This window comes from Vigna radiata, chromosome 1 (genome assembly GCF_000741045.1).
Source record: "Vigna radiata var. radiata cultivar VC1973A chromosome 1, Vradiata_ver6, whole genome shotgun sequence".
Classification (NCBI taxonomy): Eukaryota; Viridiplantae; Streptophyta; class Magnoliopsida; order Fabales; family Fabaceae; genus Vigna; species Vigna radiata.
The window spans coordinates 7,149,652-7,174,075 of NC_028351.1; the positions used below are offsets into that span (position 1 = coordinate 7,149,652).

The 24,424-nt window shown below is 32.2% G+C and overlaps 4 protein-coding genes across 4 annotated transcripts; all 4 read left to right on the plus strand.

The window, feature by feature from the left end:
- Positions 1-5,684: 5,684 nt before the first annotated feature.
- On the plus strand, positions 5,685-9,782 carry LOC106768263 (protein SAR DEFICIENT 1). The gene is made up of 7 exons (XM_014653315.2): positions 5,685-5,859; positions 6,047-6,122; positions 6,302-6,848; positions 8,317-8,477; positions 8,573-8,770; positions 8,887-8,986; positions 9,342-9,782. Exons 1-7 carry the CDS (start codon positions 5,762-5,764, stop codon positions 9,563-9,565), a joined length of 1,404 nt encoding a protein of 467 aa, XP_014508801.1. The 5' UTR covers positions 5,685-5,761; the 3' UTR covers positions 9,566-9,782.
- Positions 9,783-14,138: 4,356 nt separating this feature from the next.
- LOC106756455 (LEAF RUST 10 DISEASE-RESISTANCE LOCUS RECEPTOR-LIKE PROTEIN KINASE-like 2.3) lies at positions 14,139-18,422 on the plus strand. The gene is made up of 2 exons (XM_014638896.1): positions 14,139-14,937; positions 17,356-18,422. Exons 1-2 carry the CDS (start codon positions 14,139-14,141, stop codon positions 18,420-18,422), a joined length of 1,866 nt encoding a protein of 621 aa, XP_014494382.1.
- A 558-nt stretch (positions 18,423-18,980) lies between these two features.
- Positions 18,981-19,778, plus strand: LOC106756464 (LEAF RUST 10 DISEASE-RESISTANCE LOCUS RECEPTOR-LIKE PROTEIN KINASE-like 2.7). The gene has a single exon (XM_014638908.1). The coding sequence runs from the start codon at positions 18,981-18,983 to the stop codon at positions 19,776-19,778; it is 798 nt and encodes a 265-aa protein (XP_014494394.1).
- Positions 19,779-22,615: 2,837 nt separating this feature from the next.
- On the plus strand, positions 22,616-23,411 carry LOC111241405 (LEAF RUST 10 DISEASE-RESISTANCE LOCUS RECEPTOR-LIKE PROTEIN KINASE-like 2.5). Its single transcript, XM_022779182.1, has 2 exons — positions 22,616-22,628; positions 22,858-23,411. The coding sequence occupies exons 1-2, from the start codon at positions 22,616-22,618 to the stop codon at positions 23,409-23,411; spliced, it is 567 nt and encodes a 188-aa protein (XP_022634903.1).
- Positions 23,412-24,424: the final 1,013 nt, after the last annotated feature.

Below are 24,424 nucleotides of genomic sequence, written 5' to 3' on the forward strand. Positions count from 1 at the left end.
TTATTTTTATTAATATTTTATTATTAAATAAAGTTTTTTTGACAAGATGAAACAATTGAACTGAAATTAGAGAAGATGTAAGAGTAGATACAGTTCTCACATTTAACTGAACTGTAACTGTTATGAGTTCAGTTTTTAAAAACTGAACCATAAGATAGTATACTGAATTGTTACTAGAAATGGATAAGTTATTTTTAGTACAATATAGTACAGTTAACTGCAGTGCAGTACAAATCAGTTATTTTTACCCAGCCGTAATTTCAACAATTATATTGATCATTGTTGCTCGTACGGTGTATGGATTCAATGCATCGACCAACCAAGGGATTACTTACCTTAAGTTGAATAAAGAAGATGGGAGAGAATAAGCAATAAAAAATATTTTAAGGTACTAAAGGAGGGTACAACTCTCACAAAATTTTATCTCCAAAATTTTTAAAGTATATATATATATATATATATATATATATATATATATATATATATATATATATATATATATATATATATATATATATATATATATATATATATTATGATTTCCCAAAAAAAAATTTCCAATTTTTTTCTCTCTACATAATATAACACTACAAGAATTTTCGTAATATTCATTAAGAAAAATATATATATCAATAAAATCAAATTTATTGACGAATTTTAGAATTTTAATAGTTAAATTTTCGAAAAAAGGAACATTAAATTTTCTGTCAAGTATAATATTTTTTTATTTTATATATAGTAGAATGGTTGAGAAGAATAAGAAAATGAGGAGGAGGAGGAGAAACCATATCATAGTGTAGAAAGGGCTTTAGACGTCTATTATTTTGGACTTTTAACGTCTTTTTCACAACCGACGTCATTATGGGTGACGTTAATGGGACGTCAAATTTCCATATAACAAATGTCTATATAGATGTAACGCCCATAATTACTCTAGACTAAGCATGCTTAACCATGAAGTTCTTATGAGTTAGGCTACTGAAAAGCAAATGCATTTGTTGATATGAGTAGCCAAATCAATTCCTTTAAGCTATCCTTCAACTATATAGTCCCGTACCTATACAGTCTCTAGATCCCTCTCATTCCGGTGTATGTTCGATTCGTCCACGTGCCCCTTCCACTGGAAGCCTACCAGGAGCCGCTCCTTGTCCATGCCTCTTGCACCGGCAATCACTCCCCGCCATCTTCAGTGCCCGGGTGTCACAATAGACGTTAGTTAGTGCCATGTCCGACATCAATAGACGTCGGTTAAGGCCTCCTCCAACGTCTAAGAGCATCATATAGACATCGGTGTGGGAACCAACCGACGTCTAAGAGCACTATAAAGACTTCGAACATGACACTAACCAACGTCTATGGTCACTATAGACGTCGGTGTAGGCATTAACCGACGTCTAATATAATCGTTGTGTTTTAGTGCAGTTTTGTTCCTGTCTTTGGATAAGCTAGTAGCACACTCTGCCTTTGCTAGTTTCTCCCAAAAAAAAATCTTGCATCCTTTGAATTTCTTATGGCATTTCAACCCAAAATCGAACCTGGATTCTTGCATAGTTCCATTTTCAACTGCAAGAGGAAAACATTACGGTGAAACGATAACTAGGCAACGATCCAGGGTCGTTTTTGGGTCGAAACGCCATAAGAATTGCAAAAGACGCCGCTTTTTCTGGGAGGCAGCTAGCAAAGGGATAATGTGGTACTACGTTACCCCAAGAGAGAAACAAAACTGCACTAAAACACAACATAAAGAAAACACATTTTAATCAATTGAATTAGAAGATAATCGATGAAAGACTAATATAATCGGACTGAAACAAAGTTTAAACGGTTTAAATAAAAAAAAGATGCACCTGGAATGGAATGCCGCAAGAGAGAAAAATGAGGAGGAAGACAATGATGTTTGCGTAACTACACAAGTTTGTGGTTTATTTAACAAGAATTTAGGCGTCGGTTACCACGGAAACCGCTAGACGTCGGTTAGCTCAATAATGTGACGTCCAAGATAACTTTTAATCTGCCTTTTCCAGGCACCTTAGATGTCGAACACAAGGGGCGCCGACGTTTATAACCTTTTAGACGTTGGCCACCCACTACTGGACGTCAAAGTGCCTGCGTGTTTGGTGAGTAGCATTAATTATAGCCACATAGACGTCGGTCCCCCAGAAACCAAACGTCTATAAGGTAGAAATTGACTGCCTTCCCGCCTTCCTGTCAGGCCCATTGACGTCAAGTTAAGGGAGCACAAACGTCTATAACATTATGTGACGTCTAAGCGCCTGGGAATCAGGTGAAGAGCATTAATTGCAGCCAGATAGACGTCGGCCCCCCTCACAACCGACGTCAATGGGGCAGAAAAAATTGTCTTCTCGCCTACCTGTCAGGCCCTTGGACGTCTGGTTAGGGAAGAACAAATGTTTACTATATTATAGACGTCGTTTGCCTTAGAAACCTGTTACCAACTTATTTACGGTAATGCCACCGTCCACTAATATACGGCGAGCCACCCTTTAACCGACGTGTAGTGTATCCACTGTTAATGTCGATGGTGGAGGCACAACAATGGCGTGATGATGGTGCAACAACAAAGTAGTGGTGGTGGATATGACAATAGTGATGGTTTGAGATGGAGGAAAAGGAAGAGAGAGAGGAAGATGTGGAGAAAGAGAAAAAAGAAGAGAAGGTGACTCACATAATGATGATGGTGGCGTTGATAGAGGAGGAGGGAGGTGAGGTGGAGAAGGAAGAAAAGGAAAAAAAGGAAGAAAAAGAGATGGAGAAAGAAAATGAGGAGGGGAAGTAGAGGAGGTGCTTGACGTGACAATAATATTAAGGGAAGAAGGAAGGTGAGTAATGGGGAGGATGAAAAAAAAAAGAATAATAAAAAAAATAAAAGACTCAATCACAATATTTATCAACGAATTTTACGATCGAAATTCATCAATAAATTTACCAACAAATATAGGTTACAAATAATTACTAATAAATTTTTTATCATCATTAATTACTGATAAATTTATCAGTCAATAAAATTTATTAAACAACATATACACTTTTGACGGATTTTTAACTAAAAAATTCAAATTATTAATATATTTTTATCATTAACAATGGATTTTATATGTCAATTATTAAAGATTTTCTTATAGGGTAAGCTTTAAATATAAAGACTGATAAATGAGAATGTGAGAAAGGAATTACCATGAACAATTGCGAAACCTCATATTCTGTATAGGAGGAGAATGGAGATCAGTTTGTTATCTTCACTAACTTTCTTGGAAATCACAAAAAACAAAATGTAGAATTAATTTATGAATTAAAATAAATTTTGTATATCGACATTCAAATTAATATAAATGCAAATGACATTGAAAGTTAAAGCTTTCTATGTTAATTGTCCTATATATCATCAAATATCATCACAATTTACACGAGAAAGAAACTACATATTATGTTTAAAGAGTGTTGCTTGTTGTTCCTTTAAAATAAGAATAATATACTATGAAATATTTTACATTTATTTAACAGTTATAAAATTAAAATTTTATATATTTTTTTAAAAAAAGTAAAAAGTAAAAAAAGGATAGTATGAAAATGAATGTAAAAAATTTAAATGCCTCAAATAATATTTTTTATTAAAATAAAGAGTTTTGGTGACCTTCCAACGTGGAGCCAATCAAAACATGCCACATATGTTAGGAATATGCCATGTAATGGTTGATAGCCAAACCACATAAAATTGTTCAAGTTGAAAACTTAAAGAACTAATCTCCAATCCCAACGGATGTATAGTAGTCCCTTTTGGCTAGCACTTCCTCGTAAGAACTACTCATTGTCCTTTTTTCTTGTGGTGGAACCTAGGATTCATCCTCCCAAAAGTTATTATCGTCAAAACAAGAAAAAAAGACATGAAATTTACCGCAAGAATAAACTATAATAGTCTCCGATTCATATGGCTGCAAAGGGTTGCATTCGCCTCTCTTTCGTCGGTTAAGTGCTGGATGGAGAATGAATAGGTCGGCTATGTCCCTAAACCTCCCTAGCTTCTCTGTCACGTTCGAACATAATCATAAAAGACCTACCAAATGTCCCAGAACCAGCAACGCCTTCCCTTATCTAAAATCCAAATTCTTAAACCTAGCTTCTGTCGTATCCAACACCACCTCACCAAAATAAACAATGAACTTTCTGAACTCACCATCAGATCTGCATGCGGTAGTGCCAAACGTAAGATGTTACCACCTCGAAGGTGGTGACATGATGGTCGAGGTCAGAGTGTTGCTACTGGAGCGTTTCTTGCCATGAATTTTCATCTGCCTAGTCAGAACACAAAGGTGAAATTTGACTTTCAACCATTACGTGGCGGATTCCTGACACATATGACATGTTTTCGTTGCCTCTACGTGAAAGGGTACCAAAACCATCTATTTTAAAAGGACACTGATCAAGGAACACCGCGTGATAGATGAATTATAATCATCATACTAAATTGTCTTTAAATGTCTGCTATTATATAATTTGTTTAGTTAGGTAGGAATAATATTATTTTTAGTGACCAAGAACAATTTCTCATTTTTTTTTTAATCTTTTGGTATGTGTTCTTTAAATAGTGAACTTTACATTTGTATATATGGGTCCAAGTATCCATGTATCTATTGTATATAACTTTGCTTTGATTGATGAAGAAAACCCAAAAATAATTCATGAATATGGAAAATTGAGCATCAATTGTAAAATTTGACATATAAAAAAGGAGGTTCTAATACTGATGCATGGGGCTGCCATGATTTATAGCTAGAAAGAAGAACGTACATCACATCGAGTTAACTATAGAAACTATTCTGGAAGTTGAAAAGATACAAGACTTGAGTCCATTCAAAAGAAAGTTCAATTTTGTCTTCAAATAAAACAAACTGTGACAAGAAAAACTTCTGTATTTTGCTGCGCTTCAAGTAAATTACAAGTGAGTTTCTTGGTTTTGTTTTCCTACATGATTTTCCTCGGACAACGCGGTACACCCACAACGCGCACACCATCGTCGATCCTTCCCAGAAACATGTCGTGTACCAAACCAGTACAAGTCACCCTTCTGTTCAAAACAAAAGCCAAATACCAAAAGAAAAAAAAATTATATAAACAAAACATTCAATAACTAATGAATTAATTATAGCTTTAGTTGCAAATACTACTTAGATAAAGTCTGATCCAAGCTATACATAAACTAATTTTTATGATATTTTTAAAAGTAAAAATTTAATTTATTCGTAAAGTAATTTTAATTTACGTTTACTGTGTTTAAGGAGTAATTTATTAAAACAAATTTGTGTATGCGAATCAAATGATGAATGCAACGTCTGCAATCCTTGTTTTTCTATAACACCTTTATATTAATTCCTTAGAGAGAGGAGATGCATGGTGACTTGCCCTATAGCTTTTGAGAGAAGTGAAAGAGATTGGTTGACTTTTTGTGGCCCTTAAAATCTTGAATCTTGACGGCGAAATGGTTACATTACATCATATGTACGCACAATAGTAGGCTACGACGTTTTGTTCGGGCTAAGTGCTACCCTGTTTCCTCCAATATTCCATGAAGCTTCCCTATTGCTTTATGTTTATTATTATAATAATGACAACACGCAACTATGGCATAAAAAGCGAAGAAACCTCTTTCTTTTGCCCTCCCTCTCTTCATTACTTCCATTAACCTCAAACACGCCAACCAGTTTCACTCTAGATTAAGTCGATCTCATCAGATTCTTCACCAAAAATGGCTGCGAAAAGATTGTTCAATGATTCTGAACGAGACCCTGATGAGCCAGACGACAAACGGATAAGAAATAACACTACCACACCTTCTTTTGCTTCGTATGTACTATTTATACAGTTCATATATTAAGTATCTAGCTAGGGTTTATTTGATCACGCTTGATATACTTGCTCATTTCTCTACTTTATTTGATCCCTTTATAAGGCTCACTTTACTACGCCATGTCTTATTTCTCAAGTTAACTTTTCACTCCTCTCATTAAAAAATTCTTTCTTTTTCTGACAGTGTAATAGGAGAAGTAGTCATGATAAAGAACTTTGAGAATCTTTTCACTGCAATGGAACCTGTGCTTAAAAGAGTGGTAGGTCATCGAGCTTCTCAATAAGTTCATGATACATGTTTATTTTTGGGTTAGTTTGGTTCAGTCTCTGCAAGAAAATTTCGAGCTATAAGCCTTAATTCGTTACTGTATGTGTATATGTTTTTCCTTTGATGAACTTGGATTTGATAAGCTTTTCTCATTGCAATTCCTTTTGTCAGGTGGGTGAGGAAGTTGAACGAGTTATGAGACAGTGGTCACGCTCCTTTACCAGGTCTCCTTCGTTGAGACTCCAAGCAATGGAGCAGCCATCAAGCTTGCAATTATGCTTCAGCAAGAGGCTTTTCCTTCCAATTTTCACAGGTAGCAGGATTCTTGACGTTGATGAGAACCCCATCAACATAGTTCTGATGGACAGAAGCAACAACAACGAAATGGTCCCCACAAGTCTCCCACATGCCATCAAGCTCGAGATTCTGGTTATTGATGGAGATTTTTCTCCTTCTGAGGATTGGACGAGTGATGAATTTAACAGACACATAGTGAAGGAAAGACATGGGAAGCGACCTTTACTTGCAGGAGAATTGAACTTGATCATGCGAGATGGAGTTGCACCAACTGGGGAAATGGAATTCACAGATAACTCTAGTTGGATCCGCTGCAGGAAGTTCAGAGTTGCAGTGAGGGTAGCACCAGGGAGTAACCAAGGAGTTCGAATTCGTGAAGGAATGACTGAAGCATTTATGGTCAAGGATCACCGTGGAGAATGTAAGTTGTGCATCAACTTGAAATATTACCAATATATAACTTGTGTTTCTTTTCTTTATGAAGTATATGCTGTTTTATTATTCTCTTTTTGAGTGGTAGTTCAACGCACCATCTTCAAACACATGCCATTTCAACTCATTTTCTACTAGAATAGCATGTGCTTATGAAGAACATAATTACTATTCATTCTAATTAATTTGCTTGCCTGTTAAAAGAGAATTGATGTGATTAAGATACATTTAATTAATGAGTGTCAATAATTTCTTTCAGAACCTTCTTTATTGCTTGTCACTTTGCATTCTCTGTCTTTAATTATAACCAACTTGGTGACGTTTTATTTTGGAAGATTGTTAATAAATTAGTGTGAATCTCGATGACGAAATTTAGTCTATTAATTATAAATATCAAATGTTCTTGTCACTCACATTAATTTTAATCAGCTTAGTTTGGTGCTTGATAAGCTTTGACCGTTGTTTCTCTTTAATATATTGGTAGTTCATATGAATTACAACTATACTATTGCTAAATCAGTTGTTGTGTCTCATAATAATTAGTCTACAATATTCTACTTCTTTTCTTCGACTCAAATAGGTTGTTGACAACTACTAGTATGAAAGGAAAGTCTATCTCTCATAGGAAAAGTCTCTTGATTCAATCGCTTTTGTCTTGATTATCAGAATAGTCGACGACAAGAAAGTTTAGTCTCCATAGATATGTGCCTTAAAAAATGACATAACTGACTTTGACAGATCCCAATATTATCAAAAAACAAAGATGTCGAATACCATAAATTACATTATTACAACGTTTAATGATTATCAATCCAGAAGCTGAATATTGCACGAGCAAATCATATAATCAGCATAACAAAACTTATCTTAACCCTTCTCTGTGTAAGAATTTTGTGGTAACATATTTACTCATAATTACTAAAAACCTAATAGTGTATTGGTAAAAAAGAACTCAAGATCGAGTTGATTTCTATGTTTATTAATGTCACTCCCTTTAAAACAGTAATGGAGACATACTGGTTGTATCAAGTTATGGTCAGTCCAGTACTTAGGTTTCTGCATTGTGACAACCAAAAAGTGACCTTTGGTCAAATAAAGCTAAAAAGCCTTGTGCAGCATGGTAGCTAGATTCTCAAGGGTCCCACCATTAGTGTGAAATCAAGAACACGTTATTGATTTCAAAATAAATGTGACGTATAATATCTTCTACTTTTATTTTCCACTGTGTATTATACCGACACTGATACCGATTTCTACTTTCTATTTTGCAAATTGATGGTTGTAAATGAGTCTCAAGTCAATGGTTTCAACTTCAGGAGAAACCAGTCAACCACGAGCCTAGTGGTTAATTTCTTAATATCTAAAACTTCTGCCAAGAAATTTATCATATTCATAATTTATGTTAAAAAAATCTGTCTCTTAGTTCTATAAATAACTTTGTTTTTATGCTTCTGAAGTGTACAAAAAACACTACCCTCCAATGCTTGATGACGAAGTGTGGCGCCTGGAAAAGATAGGTAAAGATGGAGCTTTCAACAAAAAGTTGTCTTCGCAGGGCATAAAAACAGTTCAAGAATTTCTTAAACTAGCAGTCGTTGACACTCTCAAGCTAAGAAATGTATCTATCTTTGCATCATATAAACTTTTAATATTTCCGGAGATTTTTCATTTATGAAATTCATAATGTTTTGTTCAATGTTTCTGCAAAACCAGATTTTGGGCGTGGGGATGTCAGACAAAATGTGGGAAGTGACAATCAAGCATGCAATGACTTGTGACATAGGGAGCAAGTTGTACATTTATCGTGGACCACAGTTTACTCTTTTTCTGGATCCAATATGCAGATTAATTAGAGCAGACATCAGTGGACAGACATTTTCCAACAGAGATCAAATCTCCCAATTGAATAAGGTACAATGAATCATCTAGGTCTCACTTTGTCCCCTTAATTTATATCCGGTTACACCCTTGTGTTACATTTTTCTCCTCGAATTCACTTTAGTGGATGTTGTTTTTTACAACTGCAGACCTATGTAGACAAATTGGTGAGAGATGCATACGCGAGATGGCCTAGCTTGGAGGTGATAGATGCGGTTCTGAACGATAACATTGCTGTGTTAACCCAAGGTATCTTCTTTTAACCTACGCTGAATTATATATAAGAGAAATGCTAGCAATTAGTACTTTCAAAGAAACATGACAGAATTTATTTATGAACTTTCATCTTTTATTTATTGAGATCTTTACAAAATTTAAGAACCTGAACAAATTTGCAATAGTAGCAGAATCTTTAGTTCAAGAACTTAAAATAGGTTCCACAGGCAATAAACCCTATTCTTTAGTTTTGACAAACTCAGTTCTTATGGAAGAACGTATCAGTCCTACATTTAGCAGCAATTGCAAGCAACCCAGCAAAAATTTGAGGTTTTTATTTGAATTCAGCTACACAGTAACTGACGTTATGTGAACATAATAACTGTAGGTGATCAAACTGCTGTCTCAGTAGCCACATATGATCAGAATGAGTATTACAGTGGCCAATCTGCAAGCTATGTTGCAAATAACAACACGCAAATGGGAAGCAGCGAGTGGTCACTGTATCAAGCCTACAGCACATTGCCGTTTGCTAATGGTTTTCCTTCTAATTTCTCAGCAACACAAACAGATGGAGACATGACCGCTTCAGGTTCAAGCTCTGGATGTTGATGAGGCCACAACAAGGCAGAACTAAGTGCATCAAAAGTTGCAGCACATATGTACAGTATATATATCTCTATATATGTAGGCAGCTACTTACAACTATGTATAAGATGTTTGTGTAATTCATGAAACTTATACATGCTTGTAAGTAGTGATTCCTGAATAATGTGTCCTCGCGACAAAAAAAAAGGTATAAGTAGCATCAATAGTAAAGTATTTTGAGTTTCTGCTGCATATATATATATATATATATATATATATATATATATATATATATATATATATATATATATATATATATATATATATATATATATATATATATATATATATATATATATATATATATATATATATATATATATGTATGTATGTATATGTATATACTATATAGGGTCCAGTATAAGCAATGAGAAAGAATCAAATCTGGCTTAGCTTAGAGGTGAAAGGATCATGTGAATGATGGGCATGGGTCCTTACCACAAAGCAGTATGATGTGTTGTAAAATAGCATCTATAATGAGATATACCTTGTTTGCTTTTAGTATGATGTGCTTAACCACTCTTTTAATATGAAAATACGTTCTAAATATTCAATCTATAGAATATTTTTATATTTCAAATTGGATGTTTTGTAATATATTTTTATATCTCGAAATATCTTCCTAAACATTCAATTCAAAAAGTATTTTTGTATTCTGGATTTGAAGTTCTCTAATATTTTTAGATCTACAAATACCTTTCAAACCATTCAATATAGAAAATATTTGTATATTATGAAGTGAATGTTTCGTAATGCATTTCCAAATTCGAGATACTTTCCAAACGCTTAATCCAAAAATTATTTTTATATTCTAAATTTGATTTTTTAAAATGCATACGGAAATATCTTCTAGGACTTCAGTTTAAATATTTTCATATTTTAGATTGGATTTTTGTAATGTATTTTTCAATCTAGAAATATTCTTTTAAAACATTAATTCTGAAGAGCATTTTTATATTTCAGATTTATGTTTCGTAAGGTATTTATGAATCCAAAAATATCCTATGGAACACTAACTTCAAAAAAAATACTTTTATATTTTGGATTGAATGTTCCATAATGCAATTTTGAAATCAGAAATATTTTTCAAAATATTTAATCCAAAAAGTATTTTTATATTTAAAATTGGATGTTTCATAACATATTTCGGAATTTAGAAATATAGTCTGAAATATTCAATCCGAAATCATCTTTTTATACATTCCGAATTATGTGTTTTGGAAAATATTTTTGAATCCAAAAAATATCCAATAAAAAAAAAACAGATATAGTAATTTTTAATATAATTTTAATGAAGGGTAGTTTAAGAATTACATATTTTATGGGGTTTAGGAAAAAACAAGACGGTGCAGGAAGAAAAGGCCCCATAAAAACCAAACATTCATCAGTGCGTCCAACATTTATGTACCCAACCCAGTAAACACAGTCTCCAAACATTTGAATGGTTCAAAAAATGTTTTTTCTTCCTGCACCACCTCTCATACAACATAAAAGCATTAATAGATATCCCTTTCTTGTACCACACTACTTCGTCACCACCACCACCACTGCATCTTCATTCCCCATTAAGAGAAATAACTTGTTCGAAAAAGAAAAAAAAAAACTCATTTTGAAAAACTAAATATATTTCATATATTATGGAATTTCTGTTCTGAAAATTCTTCTCTAGAAATTCTGTTCCAAAAACATATTATATAAATTTTAAAAAGTTTATTCTGGAAAATTTCCAAAACCGGTAATTTGGAAGTTAATTTTACGAATATTTTAAAAATTATAAAGATTCAGTTAGAAATCATTGGAATACAAAAAGAAAAAGCCACTATGATTTTATTAATTTTATGCCTTTTTTTTTAAGATTGTTAACAATGTTCTAATGTCCTCTCTTTGCTCTCACTATTCTGATGCAGGAAATAAATGGAATAGAGAGAGGAAACTCGTTATTATATGGATTTCATGTTGATATATGTGATAAAATTTCTATACTTGTTTTATGATTTTGTTTTTTCACATTAGTTTATCATTTTTTTATGTTGCTTTTATCCTTTATTCGCGATATCTTAATGGTGTGAAATAGTTGATTTAGTACAGAGGATGACGTAGAAGTATAGTTTTAGGAAGATTTTGTTTTGTAGAATTTTATTTACAAATTATGATTCTGTCAGTTTAGTTTTATGACTATCTGTATGCAGTAAATACAATGTAATGTAGTAATCATATACCAGTCTTCTCTCCTTAATAATTATTTTATCTATAATGCTAGTTTTATACCATTAAATGGGATGTTATGTGTTTGTTGAAATTAATTTTGAATTTTTTTATTAACATTATTTTTTATTAACAACTTTAAAATAATTTTAAATAAAATTTAATATAAAATATAAATTTAAATAAACTCACTCTTGTTAAAAGTATTTATCAAAATATTTGTATAAAAATTAAATTGGTTTTAATTTAAATAAAAATCGATACAAAATAAAAATACACTAATCAAATTGAGATTGAGATAATAACACCTTATTACTCTAAACCTGATTCTTCAGCGAAGAGAGTTTATTATCAATTACTAGTTTACCATTCTTAGCTTTCCTACTAATTACCAACGCATTAAGTGCAGAAGCTTAAAGCAATTAACCGTCCTACTTCTATCCCTAGGAAGTATTTCATAATCAAGAGAGTTCTTATCAGTTCTAGATTTTCCCGTACGTTCTCGTACCGACAAAATCAAATATCATAACACCGAATGAGTTAAACGATGCAAGCATTAACATCGGAAAAGAAAACCCAAACAATTGACAATACAGGCATATGAATAAAATAAGAATTTCAATATAAGAGAGTTTCAAAACGATTACATTGTTTCCCAACAACAAAGGGTTTAGTTCACCATAGAAATGGTGAAACTAGATGGAATTAATGTAAAAGATGAAAAAGTAAACCCTAGAATTGATAAATTGGAGCCTTAGTGATGGCAACCCCTAAAGAGACTTACCATCCAAAGAAGTATCAACTACACTAAGACTATGAAAGGAAAGTTGATCAAGAACTTAATTTTTTCTTTCTAAAGTCTTAGCATGATTCTTTTTAACTAAATACATTTTACTTTGTTTATAGATCAATAAGAAGCAAGGAGAATATGCAAAGCAAGAAAAATAACCAAACAAGAAGAAACAAAGGAAGTCAAGAATTTGACACAATATTAATTTGACAAAATCACGCTACTGTCATTGTTATGTGACACAATATTAATTTGACACGTGATAAATTTAAATTTTTAAAAATAAAAATAAAAAATAATGAATTTACACGTGCCATTTTTTAAAGTTATTGGTATGTTACCAATGAAAAAATATGATTGCATTAAATTTTCCATTATCAATTTAAGTTTTTTTTATAAAAATAAAAACAAATTATATGATTTAACCTAAGGATAAAAGGCTGTAAAACTACAAACGTATTCAAAGCCGACATAATGGAAATGACTCTAACAATACTAAAGACTGAGGTTATAATAATAATAGTATTTTATATTCAGTACAAATATATATTAATTTTTTATTCATTATAGATGTATCATAATTTGAAACGAACTGTGAAGAAGCTAAACCTAGACTATTCATTTCAACTACCCAAAATTAGGCAGGGCTAAGAATTGAGAGGTTGTCCAATAAAGGCTTTTCGTTACCTGCACTCCTAGAATATCTAACTGCACCCACATAATTTTATTGTCCTTTCTAGAAGTAACTTCAAAATTACCTAATTTTATAATCTTTCAGAAACAAGCTAATTGGAGTTTAAATAACAGGATTTTGCAAACAATTTTTAAAATAAACTTTCAAGAGCATATATGGCACATTCACAAATGAATTTTCCAAAACAAACTTTCTAGAAGTGTTAAAAAGTCTAAAAAATATTGCCTAAAAGCTATTTAGAATTGACAAACACGCCTTTGAGTCCCACCATTTTATTGATACAAGTAAAAATTCCAAACTAGAACTCATAAATGGGCCTTGACTTTCTTCCTAATGGTCCAGTTAAAATTAATCTGATTCTTTTAAATAAATTAAAATCTTTAGTATATGTTCCATCTATCTATGTCAAACTACAGGACTATTTTTATCCATTTAAATAAATACAAAATTTAAAATCAAATATAATTAAAAGTAAAATATGTGTTTTTAAAATTTAAATCATATTAATAAAATTAATATAAATTATAAGTATAATATTTTAATATATATAAACAAAATGGATCAAATAACTATTTGTCATAATTATTTTCACTTAACCTAGCTATTGTTGTAGATTTTCAATGGATTATTTTTGTGGGTCAAACTTAACTTATTTTGACCCTAGCTCATCATTTTCCGAGGATTGTTCTTGCTTCTAAAAGGACATTATAAAATGTATGTTTGTTTTCACGTTTCAACATCCATTTCTCATTTCCAGCAAAACCAAAAGTAACAGGGAGAATTTGTTGCATTCACTGTCAAAGAAAGTTCAACAGTTTGGCAAACAAACATATATAACAGTACTAAGAATGGAAGACGATCATGATCATATGCATATACATATTTACATGATGTGTTGGTTATTGTTAATCACTTTGCCACACTCTCACTGTGAAACAGGTGCCACTTTTGATTATTCAGTTTGCAAGAAGCATTCTTACAACTGTGGAAATTTGTCCAACATCTTCTATCCTTTCTGGGGACACAATCGATCTTCTGAATGTGGCAGTGGCGATCCTTTCAAACTCACTTGCAATCATGATCACAACACTACTTCAATTCAAATTGCCTCCGAAAACTTCACAGTGAAGGAGATCAACAACACTGCTCACACCATGAAACTGGTGCCGGCAGACACTGTTACGAATCTATGCTCTCCGCAATCTGAGAATGGAAATGAGAGCCACACCGGTTTGTTCCAGGATTCTCCTTCAGTGCAAAAGATTACCATATTTTACTATTGTCCCTGCATCAGAACTTTCTCTTATGGACACTTTATGTGTGGAGATGATATCACTTATTATGCACTGGATTATGATAGGCTTTTCGTTGATTATCCACAACTTCTAAGTTGCAAGCGAAGTTTACACACGTGGAGTGATGCTCAGTTGAATTTTTCTGGTGGAATTCTTGCTTTGGAGAAAGTTCTCAATGAAGGGTTTGTGGTGAACTATAATGTTTCTCGAGTTTGCGAAAGATGTTTGGGAAGTGAAGGGCGTTGCTGGAGAGATGATATTGAAAAACATGTAGTGAACTCTTGCTACTATTGCCAAAATGGTTCTCATGGCCTACACTGTTCTCCCAGTCCTCTCAAAACCACCACAAGCAGTATGTCTCTTCTATTCATCACCTCTCAACTTTTGAATATTCTGCTCATTTTCTAGCCATGCTTGCTAGCTCTTTTACCGTAGGTTTAAACTATAGATTTTGATGCAAGAAATGAAGATGAAGCACTGGCAAAAAAGTAAAACATATAGGAAACCGAAACCTAGTTAAACTTTTAGTAACTTATTATGGTTTAAATTGTTTATTCCAACTATGTAGTTAGTGTCTGAAACCTGTAGTTTTCTTCTGGTTTTTTCCTGCAGACTCTTGGTAGTGTTTGAAAAATTCTTGATAAGAAGAGAGATATGTTGAAAAAATTAGTAATAAAGGAATAGAATGGGAGGAAAATGAAAGTGTGACGTTGAAGAGAGATGAAAAAAATGAAATCAAGGATGGGATGTAAGGAAAAAGATGGGATATCATCTAAGTATTTCTACAAAAATAAAATAAAGTTAAATTATTTTTTTGGTAAGTTAAAATTAAGTTATACACGGCAAACATTATTGTATAAATTTTTAAGTTTTTATGTTTAGTTTATAAAAATATTAATTTTTTCTTCATATTTTTTCTTTTAAAAGTTATTAAAGAAAAATTTCATTGAAATTAATAGATTTATAACTTCTTCAAAAACTTAGGTTTTACCTTTTATATCAAGTAATTTGAGTTTATAATTTTTCTCTTATTTTTGTCCCTAATTTATAATCTTTCTGCAACCTTAAGATCCTCTTTTTGGCCGACACGTCCAATTTAATAAGGTAGGTGGGTCAGCGTTTTATATGGGACCATTGGTGTTGACCGCAGTTGCACTTGATACAAAGCATCTCCATCACATTTTTGTTTTGTTAATATGACACGTTAATGACATATGAAAGACAATAATTTTTAATTAAATATCGAAAAATGATATAATAAGACACATTTACATTCATATGATAAATAATATAAAATTAAAATATAAATTTTTGTATTTAAAAAAAAAAAATAAAAAAAATAATATTAAATAAATGTAAAAAATTTAGAAAATTTTTCATTTTATAAGTAGCTTCTGGGAGAATAGATATGATATAAAACTTATGTTGTTTGTCGAACTTATATATTATCTAAACTCGTTCTAAGTGTAACGAAAAATCTTACACTAAATTGAATACACGTATACGTGTATAAATCATATTCAACTTCTTAAATTAATATGGGACAAAGATGGATATATTACACGTTTACTAGTGATTTTAACTAATAATTTTTTTAAAGACAAAAATAATATATTCAAACTAAGTTTAACTTCAATATTTAATCTCTATGTAAGCATTAACATAAAAACAACTTTTTACATTTGTATTTTAGTTTGACCTAAAAGTACTTAAAAAATATGTAATAACATTTTTATAATATATATGATATTATTTACATATGTTAGATGAAAACTAAACATTTTACATATGATGTTTAATGTAATTTTATACTTAATGTGACATAAAAAGTAATATTTTATATCTAGTCTTTAATTAAAAGGTATAAATTTTAGTATCTAACTAAGAGACAATTTTTTTTTACTTTACCTTTATATTTTTGTCATGTAAATCTCCTTGTTCATACAATAGAGGTTATCTTCTTTCCTAATCCATTTTCTTTTCATATACACTAGTAACATTTCTTTGGGTGACTGTTAGGTTTACATGACTTTGAGAAAAGATAGGGTTGTTGACTGCATATTTTTCCCAAGTCTTTCTGCTTTCGAGTCTCTAATGGTCCCTACAAGTATGTCACTAGGCAAATTAATACGTCCCCTGAATTTCATTCCAGCTATTCATGATGTTCTAAGCCTGAATTCCTACTGTTTGTGATATAGATTCATGCAGCTGGTTAAAAATTTACGAGCTTTGACTTTTAGTAGCATTTCCAGAAAACTTCATAACCCTTGATATTATCTTGTTTGTTCTATGAAATGGTGTTAATGTGTTGCGAATGTGAGATTTGGAAGTATATTTAAACTTAATAACATGATTTGAGTCTAACGTAATTACTCTTTGCTCTCACTATGTACTGTCCCAGTTGCAGGCAAAAAAGGGAACAAAAAGATGAAATTCATTATTATAGGTAATAAATTCTTCTTATATTCTACTGGTTCTTTTAATACTTATGACGAAATGTATCTTTAGGATCTGATCGTGTTGAAGGACTCATTGCTGCTCATTATGCAGTACTCGGAGTTACACTCTAACACTCATTTTGATTTCCTAATTACTAATTATAAAATTCTTACAACACACTCATTATTAGTTTAAATTTATTGGGAAACAAAAAATTGTGCTAACTTCTCAATCAGAATTTTGTAGTTTACAATAAATTGACAACAATCCTAGCATAGCAAATGTTCAGTGTTGTTCCTACTATACTGTATTCTGCTAACAGGTGTTACAGGTGCAGCAATTGCAACTGTGTTGATATGTGTAGCAATTTTCTGTCTAAGATACAAGTCATCAATCATGCAAGGACATTTTGGGTTGACTTCAAAAAGTAACAGAAATATTGAAGCATTCCTTAAAAATCATGGAGCTCAAACTCTAAAAAGATACAAATTTTCAGAAGTGAAGAAAATGACCAACTCCTTCAAAGTAAAACTAGGTGAAGGTAGTTTTGGTGCAGTATACAAAGGAGAGATACTCAATGGTTGCCCTGTGGCCATAAAGAAACTGAGTGCATCCAAAGGAAATGGTGAAGACTTTATCAACGAAGTTGCCAGTATTAGTAGAACTTCTCATGTTAATGTTGTTCAGCTTCTTGGATTCTGTTTGGAGGGAAGCAATAAAGCTCTCATTTATGAATATATGTCTAATGGTTCTCTTGACAAGTTTATTTACAATAAGGGAGTCAAAGCCATTCCATCGTTGGGTTGGGATAATTTGTGCCAAATTGCCAAAGGGATAGCTCAAGGACTAGAATACTTGCACAAGGGATGCAACACTCGCATTTTACATTTTGACATAAAACCACACAACATACTTCTGGATGAAAATTTTTGTCCCAAGATATCAGATTTTGGACTGGCAAAGCTTTGCCCCATGAAAGAGAGCACTATTTTCATGTCAGATCAAAGAGGAACAATAGGGTATAAAGCTCCAGAAGTGTGGAACAGACATCTTGGTGGAGTTTCACACAAATCAGATGTTTACAGTTATGGAATGATGCTGCTAGAAATGGTGGGAGGGAGAAGAAACATTAATGCAGAAGCCAATCACCGAAGTGAGATATACTTCCCACACTGGGCATACAACAGGCTAAAGCAGGGTAGAGAATTGAGAGCTGATTGGGTGATAACCACAGAAGAACAGGAAATAGCAAGGAGAATGACCATAGTGGGATTATGGTGTGTTCAAACGATTCCACATGATAGACCTACAATGAGTAGAGTAATAGATATGCTGGAAGCCAACATGAATTCCTTGGAAATGCCTCCAAAACCTGATCATTCTTCCCCAATCAGTTGAAGTAATTTTCTTTACATTTTGGGTTGATATTCTATACTTCAGTATAAGGAATAGTTCAACACAGTTATTCTATGCTTTTGAAACCGAGCTGGTTTCATACTTGTATTAACACATTGAATGCAAATGCTTGTCAGAACAAACTGTGTTATGCATATAGCTAAGAGTCATGGTCAGATAAAGTTGTCATTGTAGTAAGATCAAAGTAGTTTACTGTGATCATATAAGTTACACCTTGCACTTATAGACAAGTGGAAAATGTGGCTCCCTCTTTTGAACTCTTTCTCTTAAACCTTTTCTCCTTCCCTTCAAGTTCTTTGTATTTTTGGTAATAAGATATCCAAAAATGTTTGATAAATTAAAATTTTTCATATGTTTCATTCTTTTAAATCATAATTTCATTAACAAGTTGTCATCTAATCAACCCCCCACATTTTCTTTGTCCAACTCGCTCTTGAAAGAAATTCGGGTGCCAAATTTCCTTAATTTGCGCATGGAAATATAGTATTTGTTCAACTTCTGAAGGCAAGTAATGACATAACAAACATAAACTCCTTATCAATGGATCACCATGTCCTTTCACTCGTCACCATCTCTATCTTCTTCTTCTTAACTACCTCTCCACAATCCCACTGCCAAGAAGAAGGAACCAAATTCTCACGGTGTAGCAGACCAGACACCTGCGGAAAAGTGTCCAACATTTACTACCCTTTCTGGGGTCAGAACCGACCCAGTTACTGTGCCAGCACCGAGCAGTTAAAACTCAACTGTGAAGAACCTAACCAACAAACTAATTTTCAACTTGATTCGCAGAATTTCACAGTGCTAAAGATTGATGCATTATATGAAACCATGAGGTTGGTTCGAACAGACATCGTCTATGATGATTGTTCCTCGGACTTAACTAACACCTCTTTGAGCTCCACCGTCTTTAAATACCCCGAAACCGTGCACAACATAACCGTATTCTACGGCTGTCCCTCTGGGTTTTCCTTTGGTGAGAGAAACTTCACGTGCAAGAATGACAGAACTCAGTTTGGTTTCTATGCTGAGATGACAGATGGGTTGTCGGCCGAGTTTCCTGAGCTTGAGCAATGCGAGCTTCGTATCCAAGTGCCGATTTTCAGAGAATTTTTGCTGGTGTCTGATGGCGGAATAGACTCTCTGAAAGAAGCTGCTTCTCGAGGGTTTGACGTTTACTATAGAGCTGCTGATGGTAAAAGGTGCAGGACGTGCGAAGAAAGTAAAGGATTTTGCGGATCTATGGAGATTTCTAAGAACCAGTTTGCGTGTCATTGTTCAGATGGATCAGAAGATCTGGAATGCTACGGTTACAGTGCTAATCACAGTAGTTCGTGAAAACACTTTGAAACCCATATAAGTCTTGTTTGTTCTTTCGTTTCGTGATTTTTCTATATATCTCTTGAATCTTACTCTATTGTACGTGCATGGTTTTCAGATTATTCGAAAAGGGTTCTGTCAGACCAAACACGTGGAACACAAAGCACGAGTTTACTTGAGTTCTCTCTGCTCTGTACTCTCTTTTCTTTTACCTTTTCTTGCTTCATTTTCTTCCTCAACATTATTATGCGTGTCGGTTTGATTATACAGAAACTAAATTAGTTTATGAGAAATTTATTTTAATTTTTCCGTGTTTACATAATTATCACAAGTCGTGTTCCTGCATCACTTTCAATCTAGGTCAACACCAGATTGACCTGGTGTTTCCTCTGTCATGACAAAGTTATCCACCAATGTTTCCGTAACTAAAGCACAAAAATCAGTGATTTTTTTTAGACACCTAAAGCCATTGACTTGTTATAAACACTTTTACTTATAAAATTTACGAGGAACAAGGAGAGAAAAATAAATAAGACAAAAATTTAATGTGATTCAGGTTGTATGTTTATGTAAAAACTATACTATTAAGTATTTGTATTTTAGTATGTATTTCACACAAAGTTGTTTATATAGCAAAACAGAGAATAACATTACTAAGTTATACAAGACTAAATTAAGCTACACAATTTAACAATTCTCCTACTTAGAGTTTGATTTAAATTATCACTTAATATAGTTGTCTTCATCATCAATTATTCTTGAAAACAAGTTGAGACAGTACAAAACCTCGACTTATTTGTTGTGACCGTCTTGGTAAATATATCAGTTGGAATCTCTCTACTTGAAATCTTCGATAAAGACAAGTCTCCATCATTTATAAGATTTATAATAAAACGATACTTCAATTTAATGTTTTTGCATCTAGAACGAAGAATTGGATTTTTAACGAGACAAAATGTAATTTGTTATGCTTTTTTTACCATTCAGATCTCCTTCCTAATCTGCATAAGAAAATCTTCTAAAGTGAGATTAGTTCTTCTAAAAGACAAGTGTATCTTTGAAGTGCTCTTCAAATATCTTAATATCCACTTCACACCTTTCTAGAATTTGATAGAAACTTACTTACAACTCCCTTTGCATATGCTATGTCAGGTCTTTGCATTTGCCCTTTACATTATATATTTTCTAATGTATAGGAAAATATAATATAATTTACAATGTTAAGTGATCATAAAAAGGGTTATTCAACTATACTAATTTAGTGAATGGGTTAATATTTTTAGTTTTTCGGTTAATTTTTTTATTTGGGATTAATTTGTATATTTTATGTGTAGCAATAGTTTAATAATTTTTTTGTTATTCATGCTATGCACTCTAAATGGTGAGATTTATGATAATGATTGAGCATTATCGCCAACACCAACACCAACACTGGCACCAACTCCAACGCCAATGCCAATGCCAACACCAGCACCAACACTGGCACCAACTCCAACATCAATGCCAATGCCAACACCAACATCAGTACCAACACCACCTCCTACTCCTTCTACACCAAACAACGCAGATCAATCTCATTATGCTACTAGTACGTATTCATCTTTCACGTGATTTAAATTAGGTTCACTAAAGTTTTACCAATCTCATTGCATTTTCATTGAGAAGCAAATAATTTTTTTATAGATGTTGGTTGATAAAATTCATTTTATAAATCTTTCGAACATCAAATTTAAGGTTGTGTTCTTTTGTAAGGAATGATTTAAGGGAGATGGAGTGAATAAATTTGAAGGTGAATTTTGTGTGTTTCTTGTAAAGGATTTGGAGGTGACTGGTGAACTAAATTTGAAATTAAAATTTCTCAATATTGGAGAGAGATTTGACTAATATGTCACATCAATTTTTTTTAAAAATTAAAAAATAAGACTACCAAATTGCCATATTAAAACTAATATAAAATGATATTTATGAGTTAAAAATTATTTAAAATTGTTTTAATTATAAAATTTAAAAAATATTATTAATTGAAATAAGTAAAGATATAAAATAGATGGATTCTCATACCTATGGAATCGGTTCCAACCATAGAACAAATTCCAAGCACAACAAAACTAATTTCCATCCGTTACAACCACGACATAACAAGTTTTATTTCTTTCTTCAAACACTGGGGAATCGGTTCCAACTGTGACAAATTTGGTTTCCCGCTAGCCTCCATGCATGTTATTCCAACACTGATAGGAAGGATATTCATATAAAAACACTTGTTTCACTCTCAAATCTTTTTTATTGAAACGGGATGACACATTAACATGAATTTCGCAACTCCATTCTTTCCATCGCCTCTTACAAAAGAACACAAATAATCTCTTACATCACCGCTTACTATTTTCTTTGAATAGAAATTCCATGCAAAACAACACAACCTAAATCTAGAAGTATTCTTAGGGAATCCCATGATACATGTCTCAACACATTTGAACTTTAACAATATAAAAATATAGGACAAATCACAGTATTTTAGTTCTGTTTTAACTTCTTATTGGCCAAGATGATTTTCTTATGTAGTAAAGCACAAGGAGACTGAAATATGATCATACACATTCTGTTTTTCTATCTGAATAACATTTTAACAAGATTGTTAACAATGTTCTAATGTCATTCCTCTTTGTTCTCACTATTCTGTTGCAGGAAATAAATGGAACAAAAAGAGGAAACTCATTATTATAGGTAATAAATGTCACATCTTTTTACTTCTGCTTTTACTGGTTCTTTAATATCCAAAACATGTTTAATATCTCTTATCTATTGCCCTTCATATTAGATGCTGCTTATTGCTTTTTTCTTATGAATTTGAAATGGATACTTACAGTTTGTCACATCTAATTAGGACATTATAACTGTCTAATATAATAACTGCTTAATAAATTAATTTCCATACATAAAAAACACATATCTGACAAAATAATTTTCGGAGTTACTCCTTTTTTTTCTTTCTGACAAATTTTCCAAGGTATGGTTTTCTTGTACTGTCCTGTCAGAAATACTGTATATAAATCAAATGTTCATTGATGCTCCTACTGCATCAATTTGCCAACAGGTGCTACAAGTGCAGCGATTGTTGTATTGTTCATATGTTTGGCCATTCTGTGTTTGAGATACAAGTCATCGTTGTGGCAAGAACATTTTGGGTTGACTACAAAAAGTAACCAAAATATTGAAGCATTCCTTAAAAATCATGCTGCTCTAACTATACAAAGGTATAGCTTATCAGAGGTCAAGAAAATGACAAGCAACTTCAAAGTTAAACTAGGACAAGGAGGTTTTGGTGCAGTGTTCCAAGGAAAGCTATCCAATGGTAGTCACGTAGCTATAAAGATGTTGAACGAAACAAAAAAGAATGGTGAAGATTTCATCAACGAGGTTGCAAGCATCAGTAGAACTTCTCACGTTAATATTGTCACTCTTCTTGGATTCTGTCTGGAAGGCCGCAAGAGGGCTCTCGTTTATGAATTTATGTCAAACGGTTCCCTTGACAAATTCATTTATAGAGAACCCGAAAACATTGCACTCTTGAGTTGGGATATTATATATCAAATCTCCATGGGTATAGCTCAGGGGCTAGAATACTTGCAAAGAGGATGCAAAACATGAATTTTACATTTTGACATTTTGCAAAGCAGATCAGTGTCTGAATCTTGCTCTTGATGAAACTAACTTATGCAATTTTTGGGGTTATTTTGGAGTTTTAAAGGACGATGTACCTTGTTTGCAATTTTGTGAACGTTTACGATTCAAACTTTTTGAGGAAAACCATTGTAATAATAAATTACTTAATTGGACTTTTATTTATAAAGTATGTTATAAATTTTTAATTGTTTAGTTTTTTCATAATATTGTATAATGTTTATGTTTTGTGAATTAGTGTGATTCTTTTATATTTATTTTTTTAATAAAATTTTAGACGACTTGTACTAATCAACTAATATATATACTTTGGTTTTTTATGTAATATTTTAATTTGCTTTAACTTTTAGGAAAACTTTTAGTATTTTGTACTAAATTAATTTTATATTTTTTAAATATTAATATTAGTAGAAGAGTTAAATTCTTAATCTCTCTATTTTTATTACTAAACTAATCTTATACCCTTTATATTTATACACTTGTTGATCGTAACTAGGGATGACAAAAAAATCCATGGGCACGGATATCCGCAGGTAAAACCCGTGGCGGATAGTTATTACCCGCGGATATTTACTACCTGCGGGTAGCGGGTATTTTAATACCCGCTTCTAAACGGGTTGGGTACGGGTAGTATACTACCCGACCCGCAGGTACCCGCTACCCGCAAAAAATAAATAAAAAAATTAATTTATATATTTTTTTAATTAAATTTAATTAAAAATAAAATAAAATTATATTTTATTATATTAAAATTAATTAAAATTAAATTTTAATTTATATTTAATTTAATTTGTATTATATTATATATATATATATATATATATATATATTTTTGTAATTTTATTTAAATTTTATTTTAAAAATTATAAAATATATATTTTTTTAATTTTTTTGCGGATATCCACAGGTACCCGCGGGTTCCCACGGATTTTTAAAATACTTGCGGGTATTTTTTAAGTGGGTACCCGGCGAGTAGCGGG

Excerpts from the sequence above, each read along its gene's own strand:
- LOC106768263 (XM_014653315.2), top strand. The coding sequence starts at position 5,762 with ATGGCTGCGAAAAGATTGTTCAATGATTCTGAACGAGACCCTGATGAG. Across the intron at positions 6,849-8,316 it reads CAAGGATCACCGTGGAGAAT|TGTACAAAAAACACTACCCT; the intron begins GTAAGTTGTGCA and ends ATGCTTCTGAAG. Across the intron at positions 8,771-8,886 it reads AAATCTCCCAATTGAATAAG|ACCTATGTAGACAAATTGGT; the intron begins GTACAATGAATC and ends TTACAACTGCAG.
- LOC106756455 (XM_014638896.1), top strand. The coding sequence starts at position 14,139 with ATGGAAGACGATCATGATCATATGCATATACATATTTACATGATGTGT. Across the intron at positions 14,938-17,355 it reads TCTCAAAACCACCACAAGCA|GTGCAGCAATTGCAACTGTG; the intron begins GTATGTCTCTTC and ends CAGGTGTTACAG.
- LOC106756464 (XM_014638908.1), top strand. The coding sequence starts at position 18,981 with ATGGATCACCATGTCCTTTCACTCGTCACCATCTCTATCTTCTTCTTC.